Raw genomic sequence first — 27,127 nt, forward strand, 5'->3', positions numbered from 1 at the left:
TATGAAAAGGAAGAGTCTGGAAGGATATGGGCTGGGTGCTGGCAGGTGGGACTAGATTGGGTTGGGATATCTGGTCGGCATGGGTAGGTTGGACCGAAGGGTCTGTTTCCGAGCTGTACATCTCTATCTCGATGACTATGACTACGCTGTAAATCAGAAACCAAACCCGAAGTCGGTGGTAAAGCTGCATGAAGAGAAATCAGATTTCACGTTTCGGTCCGGTGAACCTTTCTGAGAACTTGACAAGTTTTAATTGTGTGATCGTTCCAGGGTTGCCCTGGGATTTTCGTGCTATTTTTGTTATTGATTGATTTCAGATGATGAGAAATCCGAAATGCTGCTTTGTGTGTATTAAAAAGTAAGGCGGGTCATCAGGAGACCGATCCACTCAGTAACACTCGGTCTTTGATGACTTCTCAATTCTAATATTTCACTGCAAAATTTCCAACAAAACAACAACGAAATTTAGAGTCAAGAACTATTATGGCACATCAGCTGATTTCTAGAGTGCTTGTGGCTGTAGCGATGGTGGTATTGTGGTGAGCATAGCTGCCTTCCAAGTAGTTGACCCGCGTTCGATTCCCGGCCATCGCAAGCAGTGCATTTTAACACCACTCCACAACCCAAAGAGCCGATCGATTCAGTGGGAATGAAACACCTTTGTCTGCACATCACATTGAGTCTGCCAGACCTCTGGAGTGCAGACACAACTTTGAAGTTGAGGATGTCCCCAGGAGGATTAAGGAGTCAAGTCGATCACGGTTCAAAGAAACTAGAGTCATGGCAGAATTCCTTGGTTTTCCATCTTATTTCGAAAGAAATGTTTCCGGATTTCACTCATTTCAACATTACTCTCATTTTGTTTTTTGTGAACTACAGCCTAATATCAAGTGAAATGTGGGTGGACATTTCACAAATATCCAAACAACGTTATTTCTCATATCGAATCGGTAATGTTATTGTTTTAGGTGCAGGTCAGAAATAGGAGGAGTGGACACCAGCTGCTTTTATATTTCCAGTATGAGAAAATGACTCGATAAAACTCTGAGAGATGATAGAAATGACCACACAGTGAGTGAAAGTTTAATCCAGGATAAAGTTAAAAATCACACAACACCAGATTACAGTCCAACAGCTTTATTTGGAAGCACTAGTTTTAGGAGTGCTCCGAAAGCTACTTGGACGATAACCTGGTATTGTGTGATTTTGAACTTTGTCCTCCCCAGTCCACCACAGGCTCCTCCACGTCAATTTCCGAGATAGTCATCATGGATTTGTTAAGGGAAGGTCGTGTCTGATGAAGGTGACTGATTTTTTTTGAAGGATAAAGAATGGATGGAGTGTATCCGATGTAGATCAACCTGATGATAAGAAGGACCATAAGACGCAGTATTTATAGCAAAAGGATTACAGTTTCATGCAGCTGAAATGATATATTAAACACATTTAGGTTAAGCATTTCATCTTTTATAATGGGTTTACTAGTTTCCCTTCTTTAATATAAGAACCTCAGAACCTTTTTAAAGTTATGTTGTCGAGATAACTTCAGGTTGTCTAACAAGAGATGCCATCTCAGCTCAGACAATGCATTAAAGGTGTGAGGTTAAAGTCTGTCTGTGTCCCAATCTTGAGTCAGACAGGTTCTGGCCTCCCAGTCGGAGAGCACTTCAGCGCTCTGTGCCTTTCGGTCTCGGACCCCTGGATGACAATCCTCCAAGGCAGACTATGGGACAGCCAACAATGCAAAGTGGCCAAGCAGAGGCTGATAGTCAAGTTCGGTACCCATGGGGATGACTTTAACTGGGCATTTTGGTTCATGTCACACGACACGTGACAACACTGCACTGTATACTATTTCACGTACACGCACAAGCACACGCAAACACACAAAAGCACACTCCTACCGACCCACACAATCATGCATACCCTCTCTCAAACACAAGCTCTCTCTCATAAATTCACTCAAACACTTCCACATTCACAGCCACTCACGCGCCTTCTCACAAACTGATACCCCAGTACTCTCACACACATGCATCTACACACACTCTCACAGATCCGCATGTCCCCACATGCACACACACACAGACACACACACAGCCACACACGCACCCACACACACACACGCAGCCACACACACACAGAAACACACACACGCATGCACACACACACACGCATGCAGCCACACACACAGACACACACACACGCAGCCAGACACACACAAACATGCACCCACACACACGCGCACACACACACACGCAGACACACACATCCAAACATGCACCCACACCCACACACAGCCGCCCCCATACACAGTGATTCTGGGTTCTCATTACTCGAAGCTGGAGATAATCATTGCCTGCAGACTCGACCTTCATCCCCCACCACACCATGAAGGTTAACATTTGGTCATGCCCTTACACAGCCGTCTCTGCCCTCCCTTGACCCCGTCCTTTCCATCTTGCCCACCGCCCCTCCATACCCCTCTACCTCCTTCCTGCGCTGGGTTGCTCTGACAATGTCAATTTTAATTCCTATGTCAATTTCACCGCACTGCGTTTTCTTTTTCCCCTCACGAACCGGGATTACCCTACTCTGTGCTTGCTGACCCCTTGTGTCTCAGAGAATTCTCCGCTCAGACTAGTGGGGTCATTACACAAGTGAAATTGCAGAAACTGATCGTGAGAATGCTGCTGTTCTACATTGGTGATTGGTTCATCAACAAGTCACAAACATTCTGCGTTTCTGGTATCAACAGGAGGATATAAACTGTTGCTGTAATGGAAATTAAAATCTATGTACTTGTTACAGATTTGAGCATTAAATAAAATCACTTCTGTGACCTCTAAATAGGAGTTAAAAATCACACAACACTAGGTTATAGTCCAACAGGTTTATTTAGAAGCACTAGGTTTCAGAACGCTGCTTGGTCATCAGATGGTTGTGGAGAATAAGGTTGTAAGACACAGTTTATAGCAAAAGTTTACAGTGCGATGTAACTGAAAGTTTATATTGAAAAAGACCCAGATGTTTGTTAAGTCTGTCATCTGTTAGAATGACCATGTTAGTTTCACTTATTTCATATGTAAATTGCAAAACCTGGTATGACATCCAGCTTTCTGATTCTTGTTGGAGGAGGATTCATCTGACGTAAGTGAAGTATTCCATCACTGTGTTGACTTACACCTTGTAGATGTGGGAAAGAGTTTGTGGATTTAAGAGGCAAATACTTACTCACACACAAATATCTGAAGGATTCTATCAAAAATAAGAAATCTACATACTAAAAATTAAAATAAAAAGCCTGATAATAAGATATTGAATTAAAAGTAATGTCGCAGGATCCAGCATTTCTATTCTTGAGCATGTTGTTTCACAACAGCAGTGCGGGCAGTATTGTTCAATATGGAGATGTGAGGAAATGATGGTATATTGATATTCTCACCACATCAATACTCTCGAACCCTACGTTAATGCTTTGGGGACATGGGTTCAAATCCCACCATGGTAGATGGCATAATATAAATTCAATAAAAATCTGGAATAAAAAGCAAGTCCAAAATCAACCATGTAAATAATGCTGATTGTCAAATAAATCAAACACGTCTGGTTCACTAATGTTTATTTAGTAATGATTTGGAAATGCGGGTGTTGGATTGGGGTGTATAAAGTTAAAAATCACACAACACCAGGTTATAGTCCAACAGGTTTAACTGGAAGCACTAGCTTTCGGAGCGCTGCTCCTTCATCAGGTTTATTTCATAGTCATCCTTATCGAGCCTGGCCGACAAGTCACGAAAGACCCACTGCAATGTAGCTGACTCATAACTACCCTGTGGGCCTAGTCAGTAACATTTACACTCCCTGCAAGGAATAACCACGGTGGCACAGTGATTAGCACTGCTGCCTCACAGCGCCTGAGACCCGAATTCAATTCCCGCCTCAGGCGACTGATTGTGTGGAGTTTGCACGTTCTCCCCGTGTCTGCGTGGGTTTCCTCCGGGTGCTCCATAATGTTAGGCTCCATAGTCCATAGTGTTAGGTAAGGGGTAAATGTAGATGTAGGGGTATGGGTGGGTTACGCTTCGGCGGGGTGGTGTGGACTTGTTGGGCCGAAGGGCCTGTTTCCACACTGTAAGTAATCTAATCTAAATCTTTCATCAGGTTTATTTCATAGTCATCCTTATCTAGCCTGGCCTACAAGTCACGAAAGACCCACTGCAATGTAGCTGACTCATAACTACCCTGTGGGCCTAGTCAGTAACATTTACACTCCCTATAAAGGAATATAAATCTTATACCTCCTAGCTTCTGGAGTAGAGTCAATGAGGGGTCACTTGTGGTGCGGTGTGAGTGTCCTAACTCAAAGGCAGGAAACACAAGTTTAAGTCCTCACTGCTCCAGAGCTATGTCATAACATTACATTACCGACAGGGTGGAAACAGGCTATTTGGCCCAACAAGTCCACACCGAACCTCCGAAGAGCAACCCACCCTGACTACTGCACCTAACCTGTGGGTAATTTAGCATGACCAATTCACCTGACCTGCACATCTTTGGACTTTGGGAGGAAATCAGAGCACCCAGAGGAAACCCACGCAGATACGGGGAGAAGGCACAAGCTCCACACAGTCACCCAAAGCAAGAATCAAATCCAGGTCTCTTGCACTGTGAGGCTAACCACTGAGCCAACATCTCTGAAGAGGAGGGTTAAGAAATATCTAATATTGATAAACTCCATTCCCAAACAGAGATTTAGACTCATAGACATTTGCAGCCCATTATTTCCGTGATGTGACTCTTAATACCATTTTCCAATAGTTGGCCTGTATCTAAATATGGCTTCATGATAAGGTAATGTCTCACTCAACCACCCTTTGAAGCAGAGCCAAAATGTGTGGTGCTGGAAAAGCACAACAGGTCAGGCAGCATCCGAGAAGTAGGGGAGTCAAAATTTCAGACATAGGCCTTCAATCAGGACATTCCTGATGAAGAACTTATGCCCAAAATGTCGATCCTCCTGCTCCTCGGATGCTGCCTGACCTGCTGTGCTTTTCCAGCATCATGATTTTTGACTTTGACCTCTAGCATCTGCAGTCCTCACTTTCTCCCATCTTTTGAAGCAGTGACTCTCTCGACTCTCTCTGCTCTGAGTGAAAATAATTCTCATTCACTCTCCTCTAGGTCTTCGATCTTAAATCAATGCTCCCTGGTTACTGACCTATCCAGTAATGGAAAACATTCCCTCCCATCCTTATCTATGTCTCACACAACCTTGCATGTTTCTATAAGATCCTCTCCCAATCTTTACTGCTCCAAGAAAATCAACCACTGTCTGTCCAAACTTTTCTCATTGCTCAGACCCTGAGTCCAGGTGATATCCTGGTAAATTTCCCAATGCTGTCACATCCTTCTTATAATATGGTGACCAGACTGCAAAAAACATAAAGCTAGCACATAAAACATAAATTTAGGGGAGAGTGGGCTAGGTTTATTGGGCATATGGACAAAAAGCTATGGTGACAAATAGAAAGCTGGAAACATTGAAAGCAACAATTGAAAAATACTCAACAACAACAAAAAAAATCAATTTAAAAACAAAACCCCACTAGGAAAGGTCAACCATGGCCTTCTAAGGAAGACAAAGATAATATTTGAAAGAAGGTGCAAAAAAATGTGGCCATAGAATCATACAGCACAGAAACTGACCCTTTGGTCCAACTCATCCAAGCTGACCAGGTTTCTTAAAGTGAACTAGTCCCATTTGCCTGAATTTGGCCCATTTCCCTCTGAACATGTCCTAATCATGTACTGTCCAATGTCTTTGAAATGTTGTGAACTATACCTGCATCCACCACTTCCTCGGCAGTTTGTTCCACACATCGACCACCTTCGGTGTGAATAAGTTGTCATTCAGTTCCTTGTTAAATCTTTCTCTTCTCACCTTTAAAATATGCCCCAAGTTTTGAAGTCCCCCCAACGTAGGAAAGACCTTTTCTATTCACCTTTTCTATGCCCCTTTATAAGGTCATCCCTCAACCTCCTAAATGCCAGTGAAAACCATTCCAGTCTCCCCTTATAACTCAAATCCTTCAGTCACAACATCATGATAAATCTTTTCTAAACCCTCTCCAATTTAATAATATCCTTCCTATATCAGGGTGACCAGAAATGTGCACTGTACTCCCAAGAGGCCTTACCAATGTCTTGTACAAAATGATGTCCCAACTCCTATATTCAATGGTCTGAGCAATGATGGCAAGCAAGCCTTCTTAAACCTCTTGTCTCCCTGTGACACAACTTTCAAAGAACTATGTACCTGAACCTCTAGGTCTCTCTGTTCTACAACAGTACTCGGGGTGCTACCATTAATTATAAATCCTGTCCTGGTTCACTTTATCAAAATGCATTTATTCAAATTAAATTCCAACTGCCACTCAGCCTGTTGACCCAACCGATCAAAAGTCTACTGTACTCTTGGCGAATTTCCACTATCGACGACACCACCAGTTTTGGTGTCATTCACAAACCTACTAATCCTTCCTCCTAAACTCTCATCCAACTCAAAATTCTTGAGAAGATTTGTAGCTCAGGTTGTAGACGAGCTTGCTGACTTGCTCGCTGAACTGGTAAGTTTGTTTGCAGGCATTTCGTCATGGGTAGCATCATCAGGGCGCCTCGAGTGAAGCATTGGTTGATTCGATTAGATTGCTTACAGTGTGGTAACAGGCTCTTTGGCCCAACAAGTCCACACCGACCAGCCGAAGCACAACCCATTAAGACCCATTCCCCTACATTTACCCCTTCACCTAACACTAGGGGCAATTTAGCATGGCCAATTCACGTAACCTGCACATTTTTGGATTGCGGGAGGAAACTGGAGCATCCGGAGGAAACCCACGCAGACACAGGGAGAATGTGCAAACTCCACACAGAGAGTCACCTGAGACGGGAATCGAATCCAGGTCTGCTGGCGCTGTGAGGCAGCAGTGCTAACCACTGTGCCACCCATTTTCTGTGTTCTTTCCACTTGATATTTGTGCGTTTGTTGAGGTAGGTGGTAACATTTCTGGTAATGTTTCTTAGTGGTTGGAATATGGGATCTGACTCAAAATGTTTGTTAATGGAATGCCAGGTTGAGTGCCAGACCTCCAGGAATTTCTGTGCATTTCTTTGCCATACGTCAAGGACATTTCTGAAACAAACACCAGACTACTCTGACCCTTGGGTATTATGGTAGCCCACAAATCAGCAATTACGCTACAACAGCGACTGATGAGCATAAAGGATCCCATACCTGCAACTAACAGAATCAACATTATATACAAAATACCATGGAAAGATTGCCACAAAAGGCACACTGGAAAAAAACTAGCCATCAGGATACATGAACACCAACTAGCCACCAAGATATATGATTAACTATCACTTGTGTCCATACACATGGACAAAGAAGGAGACCAATTTGACTGGGACACACGTACCTATCCACGGACAAGCCAAAGACATGCATGGGAATCCCTGGAGGCCTGGCACCCCAACTAGAACTCCATTAACAAACATGTAGAATTATACCCCATACATCAACAACTAAGAAACAAAACCAGATATGAAACCACCCACCTCAGCAAACCGGGAGACAGAAATAACAACTAAGACAGAACACCAACGCTTCACAGGAGATGAACTGATTATGTTACCTAATACGGTGTTGAAAAGTCTGCAAACAAACTTTCCAACAAGCAAGTCAACAACCTCTGATCCAAATCGTTTTGATGAACAACAGTGGACCCAGCACCGAAACTTGCTGAACACCACTGGTTACCGGCCTCCAGTGTAAAAACAACTCTACAATCTTCCTCTGTTTTCTATTGTCAAGCTAATTTTGTATCCAATTGTATCCCATGTGATCTAACTATACTAATTAGTCTACCATGTAGAACATTATCAAAAGTTTTACTAAAGTCTATGTCAACAACATCGAATGCTCTACCTTTATTAATCCTTTTAATTACGTCCTCAAAAACCTCAATCAAATTGATGGGACACAATTTCCCAATCACAAAGCCATGCTGACTATCCTTAATCTGTCTTTACCTCTCCAAATGCAATGTATTTTATAATTTTATTTTTATAAATATGATATTTTATAATCTCTTCAACAACTGGCTCGAAGGTAGAAGACAGTGTGCTGACGTATGATTGCCTTCAGATTGGGGGCCTGTGACCAGCAGTGTGCCACAAGGATCGGTGCTGGGTTCATTGCTTTGTGTCATTTATATAAATAATATGGATGTGAAGTGTCGTTAGTCAGTTTGCAGATGACCGCAGAATTGGAGGTGTAGTGGACAGCGAAGAATGTTACCTCAGATTACAACAGGATCTTGACCAGATGGGCCAATGGGCTTAGGAGTGGCAGATGGAGTTTAATTTAGATAAACGTGAGATGCAGCATTTAGGAAAGGCAAATCAGGGTAGGACTTGTATACTTAACACTAAGGTCCTGGGGAGTGCTGCTGAACAAAAAGACCTTGGAGTGCAGGTTCATAGTTCTTTGAAAGTGGAGTCGCAGATCGATAGGATAGTGAAGAAGGTGTTTGGTCAGAGCATTGAGTAAAGGAGTTGGGAGATCATGTTGCAGCTGTACAGGACTTTGGTTAGGCCACTTTTGGGATACGGCGTGCAATTCTGCTCTTCCTGCTATAAGATGGATGCTGTGAAACTTGAAAGGGTTCTGAAAAGACATACAAGGATTTTGCTAGGGTTAGAGAGTTTGAGCTATAGGGAAAGGCTGAATGGGTGGGGCAATTTTCATTGGAGTATCTGAGGCTGAGGGGTGACCTTATAGAGGTTTATAAAATCATGCGGGGCATGGATAGGACAAATAGACAAGGTCTTTTCCCTGAGATGGGGGAACTCCAGAATTAGAGGGCATAGGTTGAGGGTGAGAGGGGAGATATTTAAAAGGGACCTAAGAGGGTGGTGCATGTATGGAATACGCTGCCAGAGGAAGTGGTGGAAGCTGGTACAATTATGACATTAAAAGGCATCTGGATGAGCACATGAATAGGAGGCATTTAGATGGATCTGGGCCAAGTGCTGGCAAATAGAACTAGATTAGTTTAGGATATCTGGTCGGCATGGATGAGTTGGACCGAAGGGTCTGTTTCTGTGCTGTACATCTCTATGACTCTATAACTCCATGTGGCTGGTGGCAGATTCACTGGTCTATAGTTACCTGGCTTCTCCTTAGAGCCTTTCTTTAAATAAAGGCACATTAGTCGACCTGCAGTCCTCTAGTGCCCCATAGATATCTATTGTAGGGGGCCCACAATTTCTTCTCTGTCTATCCACAACGTCCTGGGATACACTTGATCAGGTCCCAGAGATTTATCCACCTTTATGTGTTTTTAAGGTCTCCAGCACCTCCTCTTCTGTAATGTGGATTGTTTTCAAAACATCAATATTTATTCTCAGTTCTCTCGCCTTCATGTTTCTCCACAGTAAAAACTGGCACAAAATTTAGTATGCCTGCCATCATCTGTGGTTCCACACAAAGATAACCTCATCCATCTTTAAGGTGCCTTATTTTTTCCTTAGCTGCTCTTAACATATGTGTTGAATCTCTGGATTATTGTTAACCTTATCTGCCATGGCTATCTCATCTCCTTTTGTCCCCTGATTTCCCTCTTAATAATAGACCTATCTATCTCTCTTGAAATACTCTTCAAAGGATTCACTTGATCCCAGTTGTCTATACCTAACATATGCTCCTTATACTTGTTCAAACAAAGCCTCAATGAAGGCGACATTTGGTATACATGCCGTTATTGCATAGTGCATTGAGTATAGACTTTGGGAGGTCATGTTGCAGCTGTACAGGACATTTATTAGGCCATTATTAACATACTGTGTGCAATTCTGGCCTCCCTGCTATGAGAAGGATGTTGTGAAATTTGTAAGGGTTTGGGAAAGATTTACAAGAATGTTGCCAGGATTGGAGGATTTGAGCGAGAAGGAGAGGCGGAATACACTGGGGCAATTTTCCCTGGAGGCTGAGGGGTGACCTTACAGAGGTTTATAAAATCATGAGGGGCATGAATAGGGTAAATACACAAGGTACTTTCCTCGGGTTGGGCGAGTCAAAAGCTTGAGGCCACAGCTTGAGAGCACGAGAGGGGAAAGATTTAAAAGGGACCGAAGGGGCAGTTTTTTCACGCAGAGGGTGGTGCGTGTATGGAATGAGCTGCCCGAGAAATTGTTGGAGACTAGTACAATTACAACACTTAAAAGGCCTCTGGATGAGTATATGAATAGGAAGTGTTTAGAGGGATATGGGCCAAGTGCTGGTGAATGGGACTAGATTAATTTAGGATATCTGGTTGGCATAGACGAGTTGGACCGAAGTCTGTGCTGTATGTCTCTGCGACTTTATGTCTTCATCCACTGTACCGGCATTTACCAGCTTTACTCTAACAGGAACATAATGGTGTCCAGAAAGAAAAGCACTGCCAAGATGCTGCAGGGATTAAAATCCCAAATTTGTGATGATTTTTGCATCCCCAGGATTAAGAGGCGATTGGTGAAATCTCTCATTTTCTGGAACAGTCTCAGTGGAATGGTTTTTTTTTTCGTCACTTGTGGGACATGAGCATCACTAGCTGGCCAGCATTTATCACCAGTGCCCAGTGGCTCTTGAGAAGTTGGTGATGAGCTGCCTTCCTGAATTGCTGTAGTCCATGAGATATAGGTAGACCCCTCAGGGAGGGAATTCCATGATTTTGACCCAGCGACAGTGTAGGAATGGCAATATATTTCCAAGTCAGGATGGCGAGTGTCTTGGAGTGGAACTTGAGGGGTTGGGGTTCCATGTATCTGCTGCCCTTGTCCTTGTAAATGGAAATGGTCATGGATGCTTAGATATCTACTAATCTGTCTCTTCACCTTCAGGGATCTGTGGGCAAGACCCCTGTTCCTCTGAGTTTCCTAGTGTCCTATCATTCACTGAGTACTCCCCTTGTCTTGTAACACAGGAACAGGAGATCATTCAGTTCCTCAATCCTGTTACACAGGAACAGGCAGGAGACCAGTCAGTCCCCCAGAAGATAAGATCAGTGATCTCAGAATAAACCTTGGCTGATGGCAGGGAGATGGAGCAATCTGGGGTCATCTTGCTGTGTGTGAAGCCTGCACCCTCACCCCGCATCCCTTATGACGACCCGTGAAAAGAATGAGTTCTGAAGTCAGACAGAATCTTTTGCTTTATTTAGGAATCGAAAGGAACTTGTTGCGATGCCTTTGACCCATCTCACCTTCGTTCACAAATTCCCATGCGTCGACTGGTACACTCTCCGTGGTTCGCTGAGGATCAGCCCACTGTCTTTTAGCGCAGAGCGGAATCGCTGGACCTACAGAGCACAGAGAGATGGAGATGAGGTGAGCTTATTCGCTGATAGCCCCTTGCTGCCCTCCCTCTCTCTACCCCACAGGATAGCTGTCCCTTCTCTGCCCAATCCTGAGGCAGTGATTCTTCTCCTCCAATCAAATCTACCCTCTTCTTCTTTAATACCTCTCCCAGACAACTATCCCTATGGGATTGTGATTCCTCCCTCATTCGATGAGCCAAAGAAAATTCTGATTGTTTCCTCCTCCCCCACAACATTTCTTTCATTATTCCAGGGTTTTGTGATTGCTATTTGGACTGACAAACTCCCATTTTTATCCCAGGTTAAAACTCAGTTTAGAAGATTGCGATACTGCAGACTTGAACTGTTTCCTGAGATGTAAGGGACAAGGAGAAATTGTTATGAAGGAATTAAAGGCAACATGCCAATTAACCATCCCTGGGAGAAAAAGGAGTCAAAGCAACATAAATAACCCGTTTCCAGGTTTAGCAAAGTTAATTGTTTGACAACCAGCTGTCTTGTGACTAATAGGTAATTAATATTCCCTGCATGAGGGATGTGCTGAAGTGAAGGGGTTACTGGCACAACATGCAATGTTTTGAATAGAAAGTTGGCATCAAGTGTAACAAGGAACAGAGAAGCTACTCCCAACAAGAAGGCAATCCAAAGACTTGAATACTCCAGAATCAATATTGTGATGAACAAATCTAAAGGAGCATCAATCATGTCACATCACAAGGCAGAAAATTCTAGAAGATTTCAGATTCAGGATTCCTCAGCAGCAGAACTCTGAAGAACGGTATTGTACAAGGATGATACCCTGGACATCCAAAGCCAGACATCGTAGGTCGGAATCGTAGCTAAATTCCACCATGAATCAGGTAATACCCAAGCTGGGTTGTGAGGCCTAACTCGCTGACCTGAGGTCCTTATTTTGGCTGCCACGTGCAATAAAGATTAAGTACAGACTAACCTCAATTATCCGTATTTCGGATTATCCGAACAAGGTCTCAAGGTCTAATAAAAACATTACATCAAAGAGGTAGGTGAATTTGGATTGCCTGTACTGAAGAACATGTGAAAACACTGGCAAAATCAAAGAAACACAATTACCTAAAGCAACAATGACTGGAGTTTTTTGTTTCACGGAAGGGTTAGTTACACAATCCTTTTCAAAGGTAAGTGCTTCATTTCCGTCACTTTCCTGGGCAGTTCTTGAAAAAAATTGCCGAGAAAGTAAACACGTGCAAGGCAGTGCTTCTGATTTCTTACTGTGACACTGAGTTCACAGAAACTTGACAAATGCTCTTGTGATTGTAGAAGCTGTTCAGGACCTTGCTTTATGCAGGGATTTCATATATTTATGTGATGTTAAGGGTTTAAGTCCTTCTCAGTCTAAACTGCAATTTGCAGAATGCAAAGATTAGTTTGTTCAAATAGCAGACTCATCAAAATTATTGATTGAAACAAACTCTCTGGTAGAGCACTGCGATCCGAACGAAAAGTGCTCGCCCAACTCATTCAGATAATAGAGTTTTAATACTGTTTTAATACTGGATTGTCTTGGAGATTCCTTAGTAAGTAGCCAAATTAAAGGTAGCTTGTGGTAATTCACCCACAAGATCTAATTGAAGTTTGTAAGATGCTAAAGGAGATTAACAAAGTAGACGCAGAGAAGATGTTTCCCCTTGTGGGGCAATGTAGGTTAAGAGGCTGAAAGATTTGGGAGGATGTCCTGCAACATTGAGTCAAAGTTAAAATCAGATCGGCCATGATCTTATTGAACGGCAGAGTAAGCTGGAGGAGCTGAGTGGCTTCCTTATGTTCCTCGTTCATATGAGAGGTCATCGTTTTAGGCTTAACATGTGGCACGTTTAATAACAGACATGACGAGGGTTGGTACCTGGGACTTCGATGATGTGGCCATTACAGAGACGTGGGTAGAACAGGGACAGGAATGGCTGTTGCAGGTTCCAGGGTTTAAATGTTTTAGTAGGGTCAGAGATGGGGGTAAAAGAGGGGGAGGTGTGGCATTGCTTGCCAAGGATAGTATTACAGCAGTAGAAAGGGTGATGGAGGAAGACTTGCCATCTGAGGTAGTGTGCGCGGAGGTTAGAAGTAGGAAAGGTGAGGTCACCCTGTTAGGAGTTTTCTACAGGCCTCCTAATAGTCCGAGAGAAGTAGAGGAAAGTATTGCCAGGATGATTCAGGAGAAGAGTGAAAGTAGCAGGGTGGTTGTTATGGGGGACTTTAACTTCCCAGATATTGACTGGGAAAGCTATAGCTCGACTTCGTTAGGTGGGTTGGTGTTTGTCCAATGTGTGCCGGAGGGTTTCCTTACACAATATGTAGACAGGCCAACAAGAGGTGAGGCTATACTGGATTTGGTTCTAGGTAATGAACCAGGCCAGGTGTTAGACTTGGAGGTAGGTGAGCACTTCGGGGGCAGTGACCACAACTCGGTGACTTTTACTCTAGTGATGGAGAGGGATAAGTGTGCACTGCAGGGTAACAGTTATAGCTGGGGGCAGGGAAATTATGATGCGGTGAGGCATGACTGAGGATGCGTGGATTGGAAAAATAGGCTTCAAGGGAAGAACACAAATGATATGTGGAGATTGTTCAAGGAACAGCTAATGGGTGTCCTTGATAAGTATATACCAGTCAGGCAGGGAGTAAAGGGTGTTGCGAGGGAGCCATGGTTTAATAAGGAATTGGAATCCCTTGTGAAAGGGAAGAGGGCGGCCTATGTAAAGATGAGGCGTGAAGGTTCAGTTGGGGCGATTGAGAGTTATAAGGTAGCCAGGAAGGATCTAAAGAGAGAGCTAAGAGCAGCGGGAAGGGGACATGAAATGTCCTTCGTTGGTAGGTTTAGGGAAAACCCAAAGGCTTTCTATAGGTATGTCAGGAATAAAAGGATGACTAGGGTAGGTATCGGTCCAGTCAAGGATAGGAGTGGGAAATTGTGTGTGGAGGTGGAGGAGATTGGTGAGACACTAAATCAATACTTTTCGTCAGTATTCACTCAGGAACAGGACACTGTTGCTGATGTGAATATTGAGTCACAAGTGATTAGAATGGATGGCCTTGAGGTACGTAGGGAAGAGGTCTGGGGAAATCTGGAAAGGATGAAAACAGATAAGTCCCCTGGGCCTGATGGCATTTATCTTAGGATCCTCTGGGAAGCTAGGGAGGAGATAGCGGAGCCATTGGCCTTGATTTTTATGTCGTCGTTGTCTCTGGGAATAGTGCCAGAAGACTGGAGGATAGCGAATGTGGTCCCCTTGTTCAAGAAGGGGAGCAGGGATAGCCCGAGTGACTATAGGCCAGTGAGTCTCACTTCTGTTGTGGGCAAAGTCTGAGAGAGAATTGTAAGGGATAGGATTTAATGAACATCTGGATAGGAATAATGTGATCAAGGATAGTCAGCATGGTTTTGTGAAGGGCAGGTCGTGCCTCACAAACCTTATTGAATTCTTTGAGAAGGTGACCAAGGAAGTGGACGAGGGTAAAGCAGTAGATGTGGTGTATCTGGATTTTAGCAAGGCGTTCGATAAGGTATCCCATGGCAGGCTAATGCAAAAACTACGGAGGTATGGCATTGAGGGTGCATTAGAGGTTTGGATTAGGAATTGGCTGCCTGGAAGGAGACAGAGGGTTGTAGTTGATGGTGTAGTTCATCTTGGAGCGCAGTTACTAGCGGTGTTCCAGAAGGATCTGTTTTGGGACCATTGCTGTTTGTCATTTTTATAAATGACCTGGAGGAGGGGCTTGAAGGCTGCGTGAGCAAGTTTGCGGATGACACGAAAGTCTGTGGAGTTGTGGACAGCGAAGGAGGATGTGGCAGTTTACAGCGCGATATAGATAAGTTGCAAAGCTGGGCAGTAAGGTGGCAAATGGAATTCAATGTAGCTAAGTGTGAAGTCATTCACTTTGGTAGCAGTAACAAGATGATGGATTACTGGGCTAATGGTAGACTACTTGGGTAGTGTGGATAAGCAGAGGGATCTTGGCGTCCATGTACACAGATCTTTGAAAGTTGCCACCCAGGTAAATAGTGCAGTGAAGAAGGCATATGGTGTACTGGGCTTTGTTGGTAGAGAAATTGAGTTCCGGAGTCCTGAGGTCATGTTGCAGTTGTATAAGACTCTGGTGTGGCCTCATCTGGAGTATTGAGTGCAGTTTTGGTCGCCATACTATAGGAAGGATGTGGAGGCATTGGACCGAGTGCAGAGGAGGTTTACCAGGATGTTGCCTGGCATGGTAGGAAGATCATATGAGGAAAGGCTGAGGCACTTGGGACTTTCTCACTGGAGAAAAGAAGGTTTGGGGAGATTTGATAGAGGTGTACAAGATGATTAGGGGTTTAGATAGGGTTGACAGTGAGAACCTTTTTCCACGTATGGAGTCAGCTGTCACTGGGGGACACAGCTTTAAATTAAGGGGTGGTAGGTATAGGACAGATGTTAGGGGTAGAGTTTTTACTCAGCGGGTTGTGAATTCATGGAATGCCCTGCCAGTAGCAGTGGTGGACTCTCCCTCTTTATGGTCATTTAAGCAGGCACTGGATAAGCATATGGAGGTTATTGGGCTGGTGTAGGTTCGGTAGGCTTCGGTCAACACAACATCGAGGGCCGAAGGGCCTGGACTGCGCTGTATTTTTCTATGTTCTATGTTCTCATAAGGGGATTTGCTTCTCCAGAGTGTGACAGTCACTGAATAAATTTGAGGTGGTAGACAATTTTTTAGTCAGTAATGGTTTCAAGACAGTGGGCAGGACTGTGGAGTTGAGGCCGGATGCAATCAGCCACAATCCTGTTTAAGTAAATCACCCATCTTTCCTCCTAAACTAATCAGGACCCTCATTCTCTTAAAGTTCTCGGGACTTACCGACTCTGCCCGGTATTCCCAAGGGATAGCCCGGAATTGGAGGTAGCCGATCCCGGCCTCAAGGCAGCATTGAGCGAGCACACGGCCCTCAGTCTCGGCTGCAGTGACGTCCCGGGTGCTGTATAGGTGCTTCTTGATGGACCACTCTTGGGTCGAAGCTGAGATGACCACCTCGCCCTGACTGCTTGCTGCCTCCACAGGCTGTGACGTGCCTCAGGCTCTTCCTGAAACGCAAGCTGGCATCAGGGAGTAGAGAGAGAGAAAAATCAATGACAAAGGAAATGAGAGATATCAGCAGCAAATCATCCTGTGAGGCACCACTTACCAGAACTGCACTCCCCTACTCCAGCTCCAACACACTGGTATGCTTCCAAAAAAAATGTGGAAAACTTGCCCGAACGTGTCGAAATCAAATCAATGGTGCGATCAAGACAAGTTCAGCGAATGGGCAAATGCAAGGTGGTATAATATATTTCAACGAGAGGTCCGGTAGCAAAAACAGGAAAAAAAATGAATGTTGATCAACTGAGAAAGGAGACGTTACAAGAGCAGGGTGTCCCTCATACACGCAAGTCTTTGAAAGTCAGCGTTGCCGGAGCAGCAGGCAGTGAAGGTACGTTGGCTTTGATGGTGAGAGGATTGGATTACAGGAGCAGAGATGCCTTTCTACAATTGTACAGTGTGAGTCCATACCGTGGTGTATTGCGTGCAGTTTTGGGTTTCTTATCTGAGGAAGTACACAGGGTAGGACTAAGGAGGAATGCCTCCATCTACAGAGTGGAGAGCTTGTGGAAGTCTCTGCAGCAAAAAAAACATTACATGAGGCTAAAACATCACATAGACATAGAGTAAAAGACATATACAGCACGGAAACAGACCCTTCGGTCCAACTCATCCAAGCCTATCAGATTAATCTAATCCCATTTGCCAGTCTTTAGCCCATATGCCTCTAACTCCTTCCTATTCATATACCTATCCAAATGCATTTTAAATGTTGTAATTGTACCAGCCTCCACCACTTCCTCTGGCAGCTCATTCGATACACATACCACCCTCTGCATGAAAAAAAGTTGCCCCTTAGGTTCCTTTTAAATCTTTTCCCTTTCCTCTAGTTTTGGACTTCCCTACCCTGAGAAAACACCCAGGCTATTCACCCTATCCATACCCCTCTTGACTTTAGAAACCTCCATATGTGTCAACCCTCCGCTCCAGGGAAAAAACATTCCTAACTCTTGTAAATCTTTTCTGCACCCTTCAACTTGAACAGCATCTTCCCTACTGCAGGGGGACCAGAATTGAACGCAGTATTCCAAAACTGGCCGAACCAATATCCTGTCCAGTCACAGCATGACATCCCAATACTCAATGCACTGACCAATAAAGGCAAGTGTATTAAATGCCTTCTTCACTACTTTATCTACTTGTGACTCCACTTTCAAGGAACTGAGTGAATCTGCACCCCCAGAACTTTGTTCAGCAACACTGCCAAGACTTTATCCTTAAGTGTCCAAGTCCTGTCCTAATTTGCCTTACCAAAAATGTAGTACCTCACATTTATCTAAACTAAATTCCATCTACCACTATTCAGTTCATTTGCCCAACTGATCAAGGTCCTGTTGTACTCTGGAGAAAGTGAGGACGGCAGATGCTGGAGATCAGAGTCAAGAGTGTGGTGCTGGAAAAGCACAGCAGGTCAGGCAGCATCCGCGGAGCAGGAGAATCAACTTTTTGAGCATAAGCTCTTCATCAGGAATGAGGCTTGTGGGTCGGGGATGAGAGATAAATGGGAGGGGGGCTGGGGTTGGGAGGAGGTAGCTGGGAAAACGATAGGTGGATGAAGTTGAGGGAGGTGATAGGTTAGAGGGGGCAGTGATAGACGGTCCGGAGGGTGGTGCTGAGTTAGAGCCTTGGGACTGGGAGTGGGACTGGGACTGGGACTGGGTTGGGGGTGGGGGGGTGGGGGAGGCACGGATGAGGAAACTGTTGAAATCCATGTTTATCCCGTGTGGTTGCAGGGTCCCAAGGCAGAATGAGGCATTCCTCCTCCAGGCTCTTGAGTAGTGTTTGGACAAATAGGCAGAAAAATAGCCACTAGGATACATGAACAACTATCCACAAAAAGACACGACTCATTCTCACTCGTATCCTTACATACAGATGAGGAAGGACACCACTTCGACTGGGACAACACATCCATTCTAGGACAAGCCAAACAGAGACACGCATGGGAATTCCTAGAAGCATGGCATTCCAACCGGAACTCTATCAACACACACATTGACTTGGACCCCATTTACCATCCCCTGAGTAAAAAAACAGGAAATGACATCACCAACCCAAGGAAACTTGAAGACATAAATAGAAAGCGGGACGTAACACCAGCACTTCACCAGAGGCTCATTGATGATGTTACCCAGTATGGTGTCAGAATGTCTGAAAACAAACCTTCCAGCTCAGCGAGCAAACTTACATCCAGAACCTCAACCTGAGCTACAAATATTCTCAAAACTCGCCTACTGACCATTCCTCCCCTACTTCCATCCAAATCATTTATATAAATGACAAAAAGCAATGGAGCCAGCTGATTCTTGCAGTACACTTCGGATCACAGGCCTCCAGTCTGAATAACAACCCTCCAGCACCATCCTCTGTGTCTTCAAGCCAATTTTGTATCCAATTGGCTAGCTTTTCCTGGCTTCCATGTGATCTAACCATGCGAACCTGTCTACCATGCAGAACCTTGGCGAATGCCTTGCTTAAATCTGTATAGATAACATCTGCCTTCTTCAATCGTCTTTGTCACTTCATCAAAAACTCAATTAAATTGGTGAGATACCATTTCTCATGCACAAAACCATGTTGACTATCCCTAATAAGTCCTTGGCTTTCCAAATGCACATAGATCCTATCCCTCACAATCCCCTCCAACAACTTACCCACCACTGACATCAGTTCCCTGGCTTTTGCTTAACACCTTTCTTAAATAATGACACCACATTAGCCACCCTCCAATCTACTGGCACTTCATTCGTGGCTATCGATGATACAAATATATCAGCAAGGGACCCAAAAATCACTTCCCATACTTCTGAGGCGTTAGATAAAGTCCTTGGGATTACAGGAATGAAATGGGATCAGGGAACCGGGTTGGCTGATCAGCCATGATCACATGAATTGTTAAAAGGGGTAAACAGCCTCCTCCTTTGCTTATACTGTATGTTTCTATGAGCCCTGTGTGACCTTATTTCTAAGTCAATGAATGTGAACATGGCGCTACAGCTAGCAATTTGGAAAACAAGTAGTCCTTTGGCCTTTTTATGAGTAGTAGTGAGTCCAGCCGTTAAACTGTCGTCCATTTTCTTCCACGCAATTTTGGTGAGATGGAATATTCCATCTAGTTTTGACATTCCTGATAAAGGGCTTACCCCCAGAACGTCGACTCTCCTGCTCCTCGGATGCTGCATGACCTGCCATGTTTTTCCAGCGCCACACTTTTCGACTCTAGTTTTGAGGCACAGTCTCAGAATAAAAGGGAAGCATGAGGAGGAATTTCTTCTCTCAGAGGGGAGTGAATCTGCGGAACTCTTGACCACAGAGGGCGGTCGAGGCTGAGTCATTAATTACATTGAAGGCTGCGATGAGACTTTTAATCTGGAAGGGATCAAAGATTATAAAGAAAGACAGGAGAGTGGAGTTGATAATTGCCAAATCAGCCATGACCCCATCGGACAAAAGAGTACATTCAATTGGCTGACCTCTGTTCCAACATCATATGGACTGTCAGGTAGATACTGCGGTTACTCAGGGAACACAGCAACTAACGTGCAGACAGCAAGAACTGACTAACAGCACTGTGATATCGGGCTGATTGCCTGTTTTCACCAACTGGACACAAGTTTTAAAGATTCAGATTGGCATTCACAGTGCTTCTTCCAAGGAGGTCACGAAATCTTTAATATGGACTTCAGACAGCAGTCAGCCAGTTAGATGTCACAGAGGGACACAGTCTGGCACTCCCTCAGCACTGACCCTCGAACAGTGTGCTACTCCAGTACAACAGTTCTCACATCAGCCCAGATACCAGTGGTTAGATTTCTGCTCTCCCATCTAACCCAGAATCTCGGTAGTCTGAGACAAGAGGACTATTCACTGAAGAATTTTCACATTCACTCGGCCAGAGGCAGAACTCAGGGACAAAGAGCTGACAGCCACTGGCAATGGAAACGGGAAATTGGCAGAAACTGACACAGCAGTGAACCTGCACAGTTACTGCCTTTGCTGTTTGAATTCGTGAATCACTGGACATTGGAATACATCTGGGAAAACAAACAAGTGAAATTCACAACTAATCTTGAAGGAACCTGTTTGGGAGTGGGGCCAGCACAGAACCAGGTAAGTGGATATTTTAAGCATGGCCTTACAGTAAATCTGCAGTTGTGAGTAGAGTTGGTGTTTTATTATGTTTTTTTGAGATATGCCTCTTGATTAAACTTAAAATATAAGCCACAAGTATTAATTTAACCTGGAGCAGTGTTTTGTAGAGGAATAAGACAGTGCTATTTTCTGTGTCTGTAGACTAAAAGCAAAAATGGCCTTTAGTAGAGTGATATGCTCTTCTTGTCGGATGTAGGAGTTCAGGGAGAGTTTAAGGGTTACTGAGGACTATATCTGCAATATATGCCGTTGATTAAGAATCCTTTCAAATTGAATGGATCGGTTGGAGAGACAGTTCGAGGTAATGAGGAATTTACAAGAGCAGGGAGACATGATGGATGGCAGTTATAGGAAGAGGGAAAAGATGCAGATACAGTCACATAGATTGGTTAACTCCAGGAAAGGTAAGAGTGGGAGACAGTTAGTGCAGGAGTCTTCTGTGGCTATCCCCATTTCAAATAAGTATGCTGTTTTGGAACATGTGGGGTTGATGATTCTCAGGGAAACGTAGCAAACAGCCAAGATTCTGGTACTGAGACCAGTTCTAATGCAATGACAGGTACATCAGGTTCCAAGAGATCGATTGAATTTGAGGACTGTCTAGAATTTGAGGACAGATGGTCCTGTGGCCAGCAGCATAAAATCAGAATGGTGTGTTGCATTCCTGGTGCCAGAGTCAAGGATGTCTCAGAGGGGATGCAGAATGTTCTCAAGTGGAAGAGGGGCCAGCAGGAGGTCATTGGAACCAATGACATAGGAAGGGAAAAGGTTGAGATTCTGAAAGGAGATTACAGGGAGTTAGGCAGGAATTTAAAAAGGAGGCCCATGAGAGTACTAATATCTGGATTACTCCTGGTGCTATGAGCTAGTGAGGGCAGGAATAGGAGGATAGAGCAGATGAATGCATGGCTGAGGAGCAGGTGCACGGGAGAAGGATTCAAAATTTTGGATCATTGGAAGCTCTTTTGGGGTAGAGGTGACCTGCACAAGAAGGATGGATTGCACCTAAATTGGAAGAGGACTAATATACTGGCAGAGAGATTTGTTAGAGCTGCTTGGGAGGATTTAAACTAGTATGATGGGGGTGTGGGACCCAGGGAGATAGTGAGGAAAGAGATCAATCTGAGACTGGTACAGTTGAGAACAAATGCGAGTCAAACAGTAAGGGCAGGCAGGAACAAAGCAGAGAACAGAGTAGGACTGATAAATTAAACTGCATTTATTTCAATGCAAGAGGCCTAACAGGGAAGGCAGATGAACTGAGGGCATGGTTAGGAACATGGGACTGGGATATCATAACAATTAGAGAAACATAGCTCAGGGATGGACAGAACTGTCAGCTTAATGTTCCAGGATACAAATGCTAGGAAGGATAGAAAGGGAGGCAACAGAGGAGGGGGAGTGGCGTTTTTGATAAGGGATAGCATTACTGCTGTACTGAGGGAGGATATTCTCGAAAATACATCCAGGGAAGTTATTTGGGTGGAACTGAAATAAGAAAGGGCTTGTTGGGCTTGTATTATAGACTCCCTCATAGCCAGAGAGAAATTGAGAAACAAATTTGTAAGGAGATCTCAGAACTAGAGCAATAAGCTTAGGGTGAGAGGGGAAGACATAAAAAAGACCTAAGGGGCAACCTTTTCACACAGAGGGTGGTGCGTGTATGAAATGAGCTGCCAGAGGAAGTGGTGGAGGCTGGTACAATTACAACATTTAAAAGGCAATGAATGGGTATACGAATAGGAATGGTTTGGAGGGATATGGGCCACGTGCTGGGAGGTGCCAGACTGGGTTGAGATATCTGGTCGGTATGGACAAGTTGGACTGTTCCCATGCTGTACATCTCTATGACTCTTTGACTTGCTATCTGAATGCTCATCATTTGGAGATGCCACTGCTGGACTGAGGTGTACAAAGTTAAAAATCACACAACACCAGGTTATAGTCCAACGGGTTTAATTGGAAGCACACTAGCTTTCGGAGCGCCGCTCCATCATCACAACCACCTGAAGAAGGACGAGCGGCACTCCGAAAGATAGTGCTCCCAATTAAACCTGTTGGGACTATAACCGGGTGTTGTGTGATTTTTAACTTTGTATCGGAATGCTGTTGACAAACTGAGGGCAGAAGCTGGAAGAGGGGGAAGCGGACAGATACATTCAAGGGCAAAGCGAAGGAAGATGGAGTGGATTTTTCCCGATAGCGGTGTACAAGTTAATGAGAGGCTTAGATAGAGTAGGTAGCCAGAGATTTCCCCACCCCCCACCCCCGGGCAGAAATGGGTGACACAAGAGGTCATAATTTTAAGGTGACTGCAGGAAGGTATAGGGGCGATGTGAGAGGTAGGTTCTTTATTCAGAGAGCGGTGGGTGTGTGGAATGCACTGCCAGCGGTGGTAGAAAAGTCAGTGACATTAGGGACATTTAAGCAACTGCTGGACAAGCACATGGACGGCAGTAATTTGCAGGGTGTGTAGATGTGGTTGATGTTAGATAAATGCTCAGCACAACATGGTGGGCCGAAGGGCCTGTACTGTTCTGTCCCATGTGGTGTCCGGTGCTCACCGGTGCCAGTAGCTGCCCCTCGGCCAGGTGCTCTGCCAGCCGTTGTCCTTCCTCGCCAGCGCCAGACGCTCCAGGTTCCGGGGGTTGCGGTTCACAAATCGCGGCGAGACCGTCTCGTTCTCTCGCGTGTCCGGGGCTATCGAGGCTTCAGCCGAGGCCGACATCAACCGCCAACCTTCAGGCCCAGAGAGAGAGAGACGGGGTTAATGCAGGGGCACATGGGTCATCACTGCTGACAATGGCCGGGTGACAGGGGCATGACTCTGCCCACCCCGTACCTGCTCGAGCGGGAGCCGCCGCCGCTCGCTCCAGCTGCAACCCGAGAGCGGCCACCACCGCCGCCATTGCGCTGAGAACCCCGCCCCCTGACGTCACGACGGGACACGTAGCCCCGCCCCTCGACCTCACTCCCAGACACTCAGCACTGTCCCCTGAAGCCTCGCCCTCCGCCCATGGACACCAAGCCCCGCCCACTTATTCCCCGCCCTGGCAACTAAGCCCCGCCCCGGCAACTAAGCCCCGCCCCCCAACGCCTCACCCGGTTTGCCAACCCACGCCCCCTGGCAACCAAGCCCCGCCCCCCTGGACATCCTCCCCGGACACCTCGCCTGGCCTCCGACGCCTCTCCTGGATACCGCGCCCCGCCCACTGACGTCTTTTCCCCAATATCAAGCCCCGCCCCACCCGGAGACCCATCCCCGTCGGACCCTGACACCATTGACTAGTCACTAGCCCCGCCCCCTGACCGCTCAGCCGGAAGCTGGCCCTCACGGCAGTGACGGAACCGTCGCAGTGGGCGGGGCTTCCGTTCGTATCCTTCATTTGATTGGCGTTTGGATGAAGTCCCATCTCCAATCCACACACCATCCCCTTCCCTCACAACTATCCTCCAATCTGTCCCCATTCCACACATCATCCTCAATCTCTCAGAACTGGCCTCATTACCTGCTGTTATTACACTGCTGCAAGGACCCCTCTCAGTTAAAATAATGTTGATATTGCTGTTGTTGAAACTGCTTTGTGCACCTTCTGTGCAGTGTAACGTGTATGCCTGGCTCTGCCCAGACACCCTCTGATCTATATGTCCTTGCTTGTTATGATCTCCATGTACTGCTCACCAAACAAAGCTGCACTTAGATTACGACAAAAAATACTGCAGGAGGCTGGAGGACACAGCAAGCAAGGCAGCATCAGGAGGTCTTGAAGAAGAGTTATACCCGAAACATCGACATCTCCACCTCCTGATGCTGCCTGGCTTGCTGTGTTCTTCCAGCCTCCTGCCTGTTTATTTCACCTTACTTGGGTACACGTGACTACAATAAATCAAGATGTGGAGGCACATTCTCTCCCAGTCAGGGAACACTTCAGCAGTCAGGGACATCCGGCCTCAGATCTTCAGGGGACTGTCCTCCAAGGCCGACTTCGGGATACGCAACATTGCACTGTGGCCGGGCAGAGGCTCATATAAGTTTGGTACCCATGAGGATAGCTTCAACCAGGATTTTGGGTTCATGCCACACTACAGGGGACCGCACTACACAATACCCACACACTGTTACATACTCACATGGACCCTATCATATACACACATACACCACCCACACTCACACCCATGTACACACTCTCTCACAGGCTTATTCTCCGTCATACTCATGCACACACTCTACCAAGAATGCACACACGCAAACACACCCTCTCACAAGCATTAACACTTACATGCACACACTCACAGTCTTTACCACACACCCACATAAAATCACTCAGAGTCTCTGAGACTTACATGCACGCACACACTCATGTAAGTCTATGGGGTGATTTTGCGTTTACAGTATTGTAATTGCAGATAGATTCTATTTTGTTCAAAAAGCACACAATTTGCAAGCAGTCAATGCAAGCAAGTCAATCCATGTAACATTTTACAAATTCCTACTTTGGAAATAGAACCAGTCTGGCTCAAGATTAAGATACAGACAGGCTCTAACTTCACACAGTTAATGCATTGTCTGAGCTGAAATGTCATCTCTTTTCTAATAAAGCCTGAAGTTATCTCAAGCATGTGACTTGAAAGAAGTTCTGGGATTTACATATTAATGAACTGAAACCTGCAGCCCATTCTAAAATATGAAAGACTTAACAGCAATCTAGGTTTGTTCAACATATCATTTCAGTTGCATGACACTGTGATCTTTTTCTATAAAGTCTGTGTCTTATAGTCCTGCTCCACAGCTCCCTCATGAAGGAGCAGTGCTGTGAATGCTGGTACTTCCAAATAAACCTGTTGGACTACAACCTGGTGCCGTGTGATTTTTAACAATCTCCATCCCCTGTCTTCATCTTCCACACTATCACATAACTCATATCATCCCCATCCCTACACTGTTCCAAACCTCCACACCATCCTCATTCCACACACCATGTCCATCATTACTCTCACTTTCCCACACCATTTCTGTCATCCCATTGGACAATCTCCACGTCAAGCAACACATTCATCCCAACTATTAGCCCCCATCGAATTGGCCATTCCCCTCATCCAAGGTAACTGTCTATAATTTTCAGTGAGGCCCCACATCATCTATCTACTCAGCCTTGTGTTCTGGCTCAGATTCCTCAACTTCTCCTCATATGACAACCCAGAACCATTCTTGTAGACCTTCTCTGTCACTTCCTTGGGTAACACATCCCTCCTTTGACACAGGGCTCATAGCTGCTCACAATGTAGAAAATGCCGTCTGACCAGAACTTTGTACAGCCTCAACAGTTCACTTCTGCTCTTGTATTCTAGTCCATTCAAAACAAATGCAAACATTGCATTTGCCTTCCTAACTGTTCACTGAATCCACTTGATACCTCAAAAGATTTCTGAATTAAAACTCTGAAATACAGTATCCACATCCTTCATCCTGTGTCCTACTGCCCACCTCACCATCACTACTATGTTATTGGCGAGTTTCCATGTTCATCACCAAACCACCTCTGCACTATCTCCCACATCCTATTGGCCATTCCCAGAATCCAACATTACTGGCATCCCAATGGTCAGTTACCATGGCCATCATAGCACTCCATACCTAACCCACCATCACTCTAAACCCAGCATGCACATCTCCATGTCCAGTCTCCATGTACATTATCACTCTCTTTCTCACACATACCTCACCAACATTCCCATCCTATTGGCATTCATGCCATCATTCCTCTGCCTGACCGCCCACATCATCACACCAACACCAATGGCCAATCACCATGTCCATTATTACTCTGACAGCTCACCATTGTTGCAAGCCCAGTCACTCATCTCCGGAGGCAGCATCATTCTGTCTTCTGTGATGATACTATGGCTTTATGTATTGTATTATGACACGGTGGTGAACTCCTCTGTTAATTAAACGAAACACCCAAAAAGGTTCACCTCACCTCATAATCTGTTAAAATATGAGTAATAGAGAACATCCAAATTCCACTATTTAGAGAAAATAACATTAATTTATTCCTTAACTCTAAAAGTGAACATTAAACAACAATTCACAACTCTAAGCACCTTCCTCCCTCTCTTTACTGCTTATTGTCTGCCTACAATTCTATAACAATGAACTCTTCCAATAAAAAAAATATATTAATATTACATCAATTTAGTTTCAAAACCATATAGTGGCTGTCGTCTCCGGTGTCTGTCTTCTTTTGGCTGAAGATCTCTCTGGGTTGCTTTCTGCCTTTTAATGTGAAGATATTTCATATGAAGAAGATACCTCTGACAGAGAGTGTTTTTGAATGGCAGTCTTTCTTGATAACAGTTACTCTCTCAATAACAGTTGCTCTGTCAGACTTTCTAAA

The 27,127-nt window shown here is 45.0% G+C and overlaps 1 protein-coding gene across 1 annotated transcript in view; it reads right to left on the reverse strand.

Annotated features, from left to right (window-relative positions):
• LOC140486124 (large ribosomal subunit protein uL18m-like) overlaps positions 1 to 23,668 on the reverse strand; it is an 81,766-nt gene extending 58,098 nt beyond the window's left edge. Inside the window, exons 1-2 of the mRNA XM_072584772.1 lie at positions 23,572 to 23,668; positions 23,294 to 23,468 (exon numbers count right to left, since the gene is read on the reverse strand). Coding sequence (XP_072440873.1) covers positions 23,294 to 23,468; positions 23,572 to 23,638 — 242 coding nt within the window. The 5' untranslated portion in view covers positions 23,639 to 23,668. The remainder of the gene's footprint in view (positions 1 to 23,293; positions 23,469 to 23,571) is intronic.
• Between the last annotated feature and the right edge of the window lie 3,459 nt (positions 23,669 to 27,127).

The sequence above is a fragment of the Chiloscyllium punctatum genome, chromosome 15 (genome assembly GCF_047496795.1).
Source record: "Chiloscyllium punctatum isolate Juve2018m chromosome 15, sChiPun1.3, whole genome shotgun sequence".
Classification (NCBI taxonomy): domain Eukaryota; kingdom Metazoa; phylum Chordata; class Chondrichthyes; order Orectolobiformes; family Hemiscylliidae; genus Chiloscyllium; species Chiloscyllium punctatum.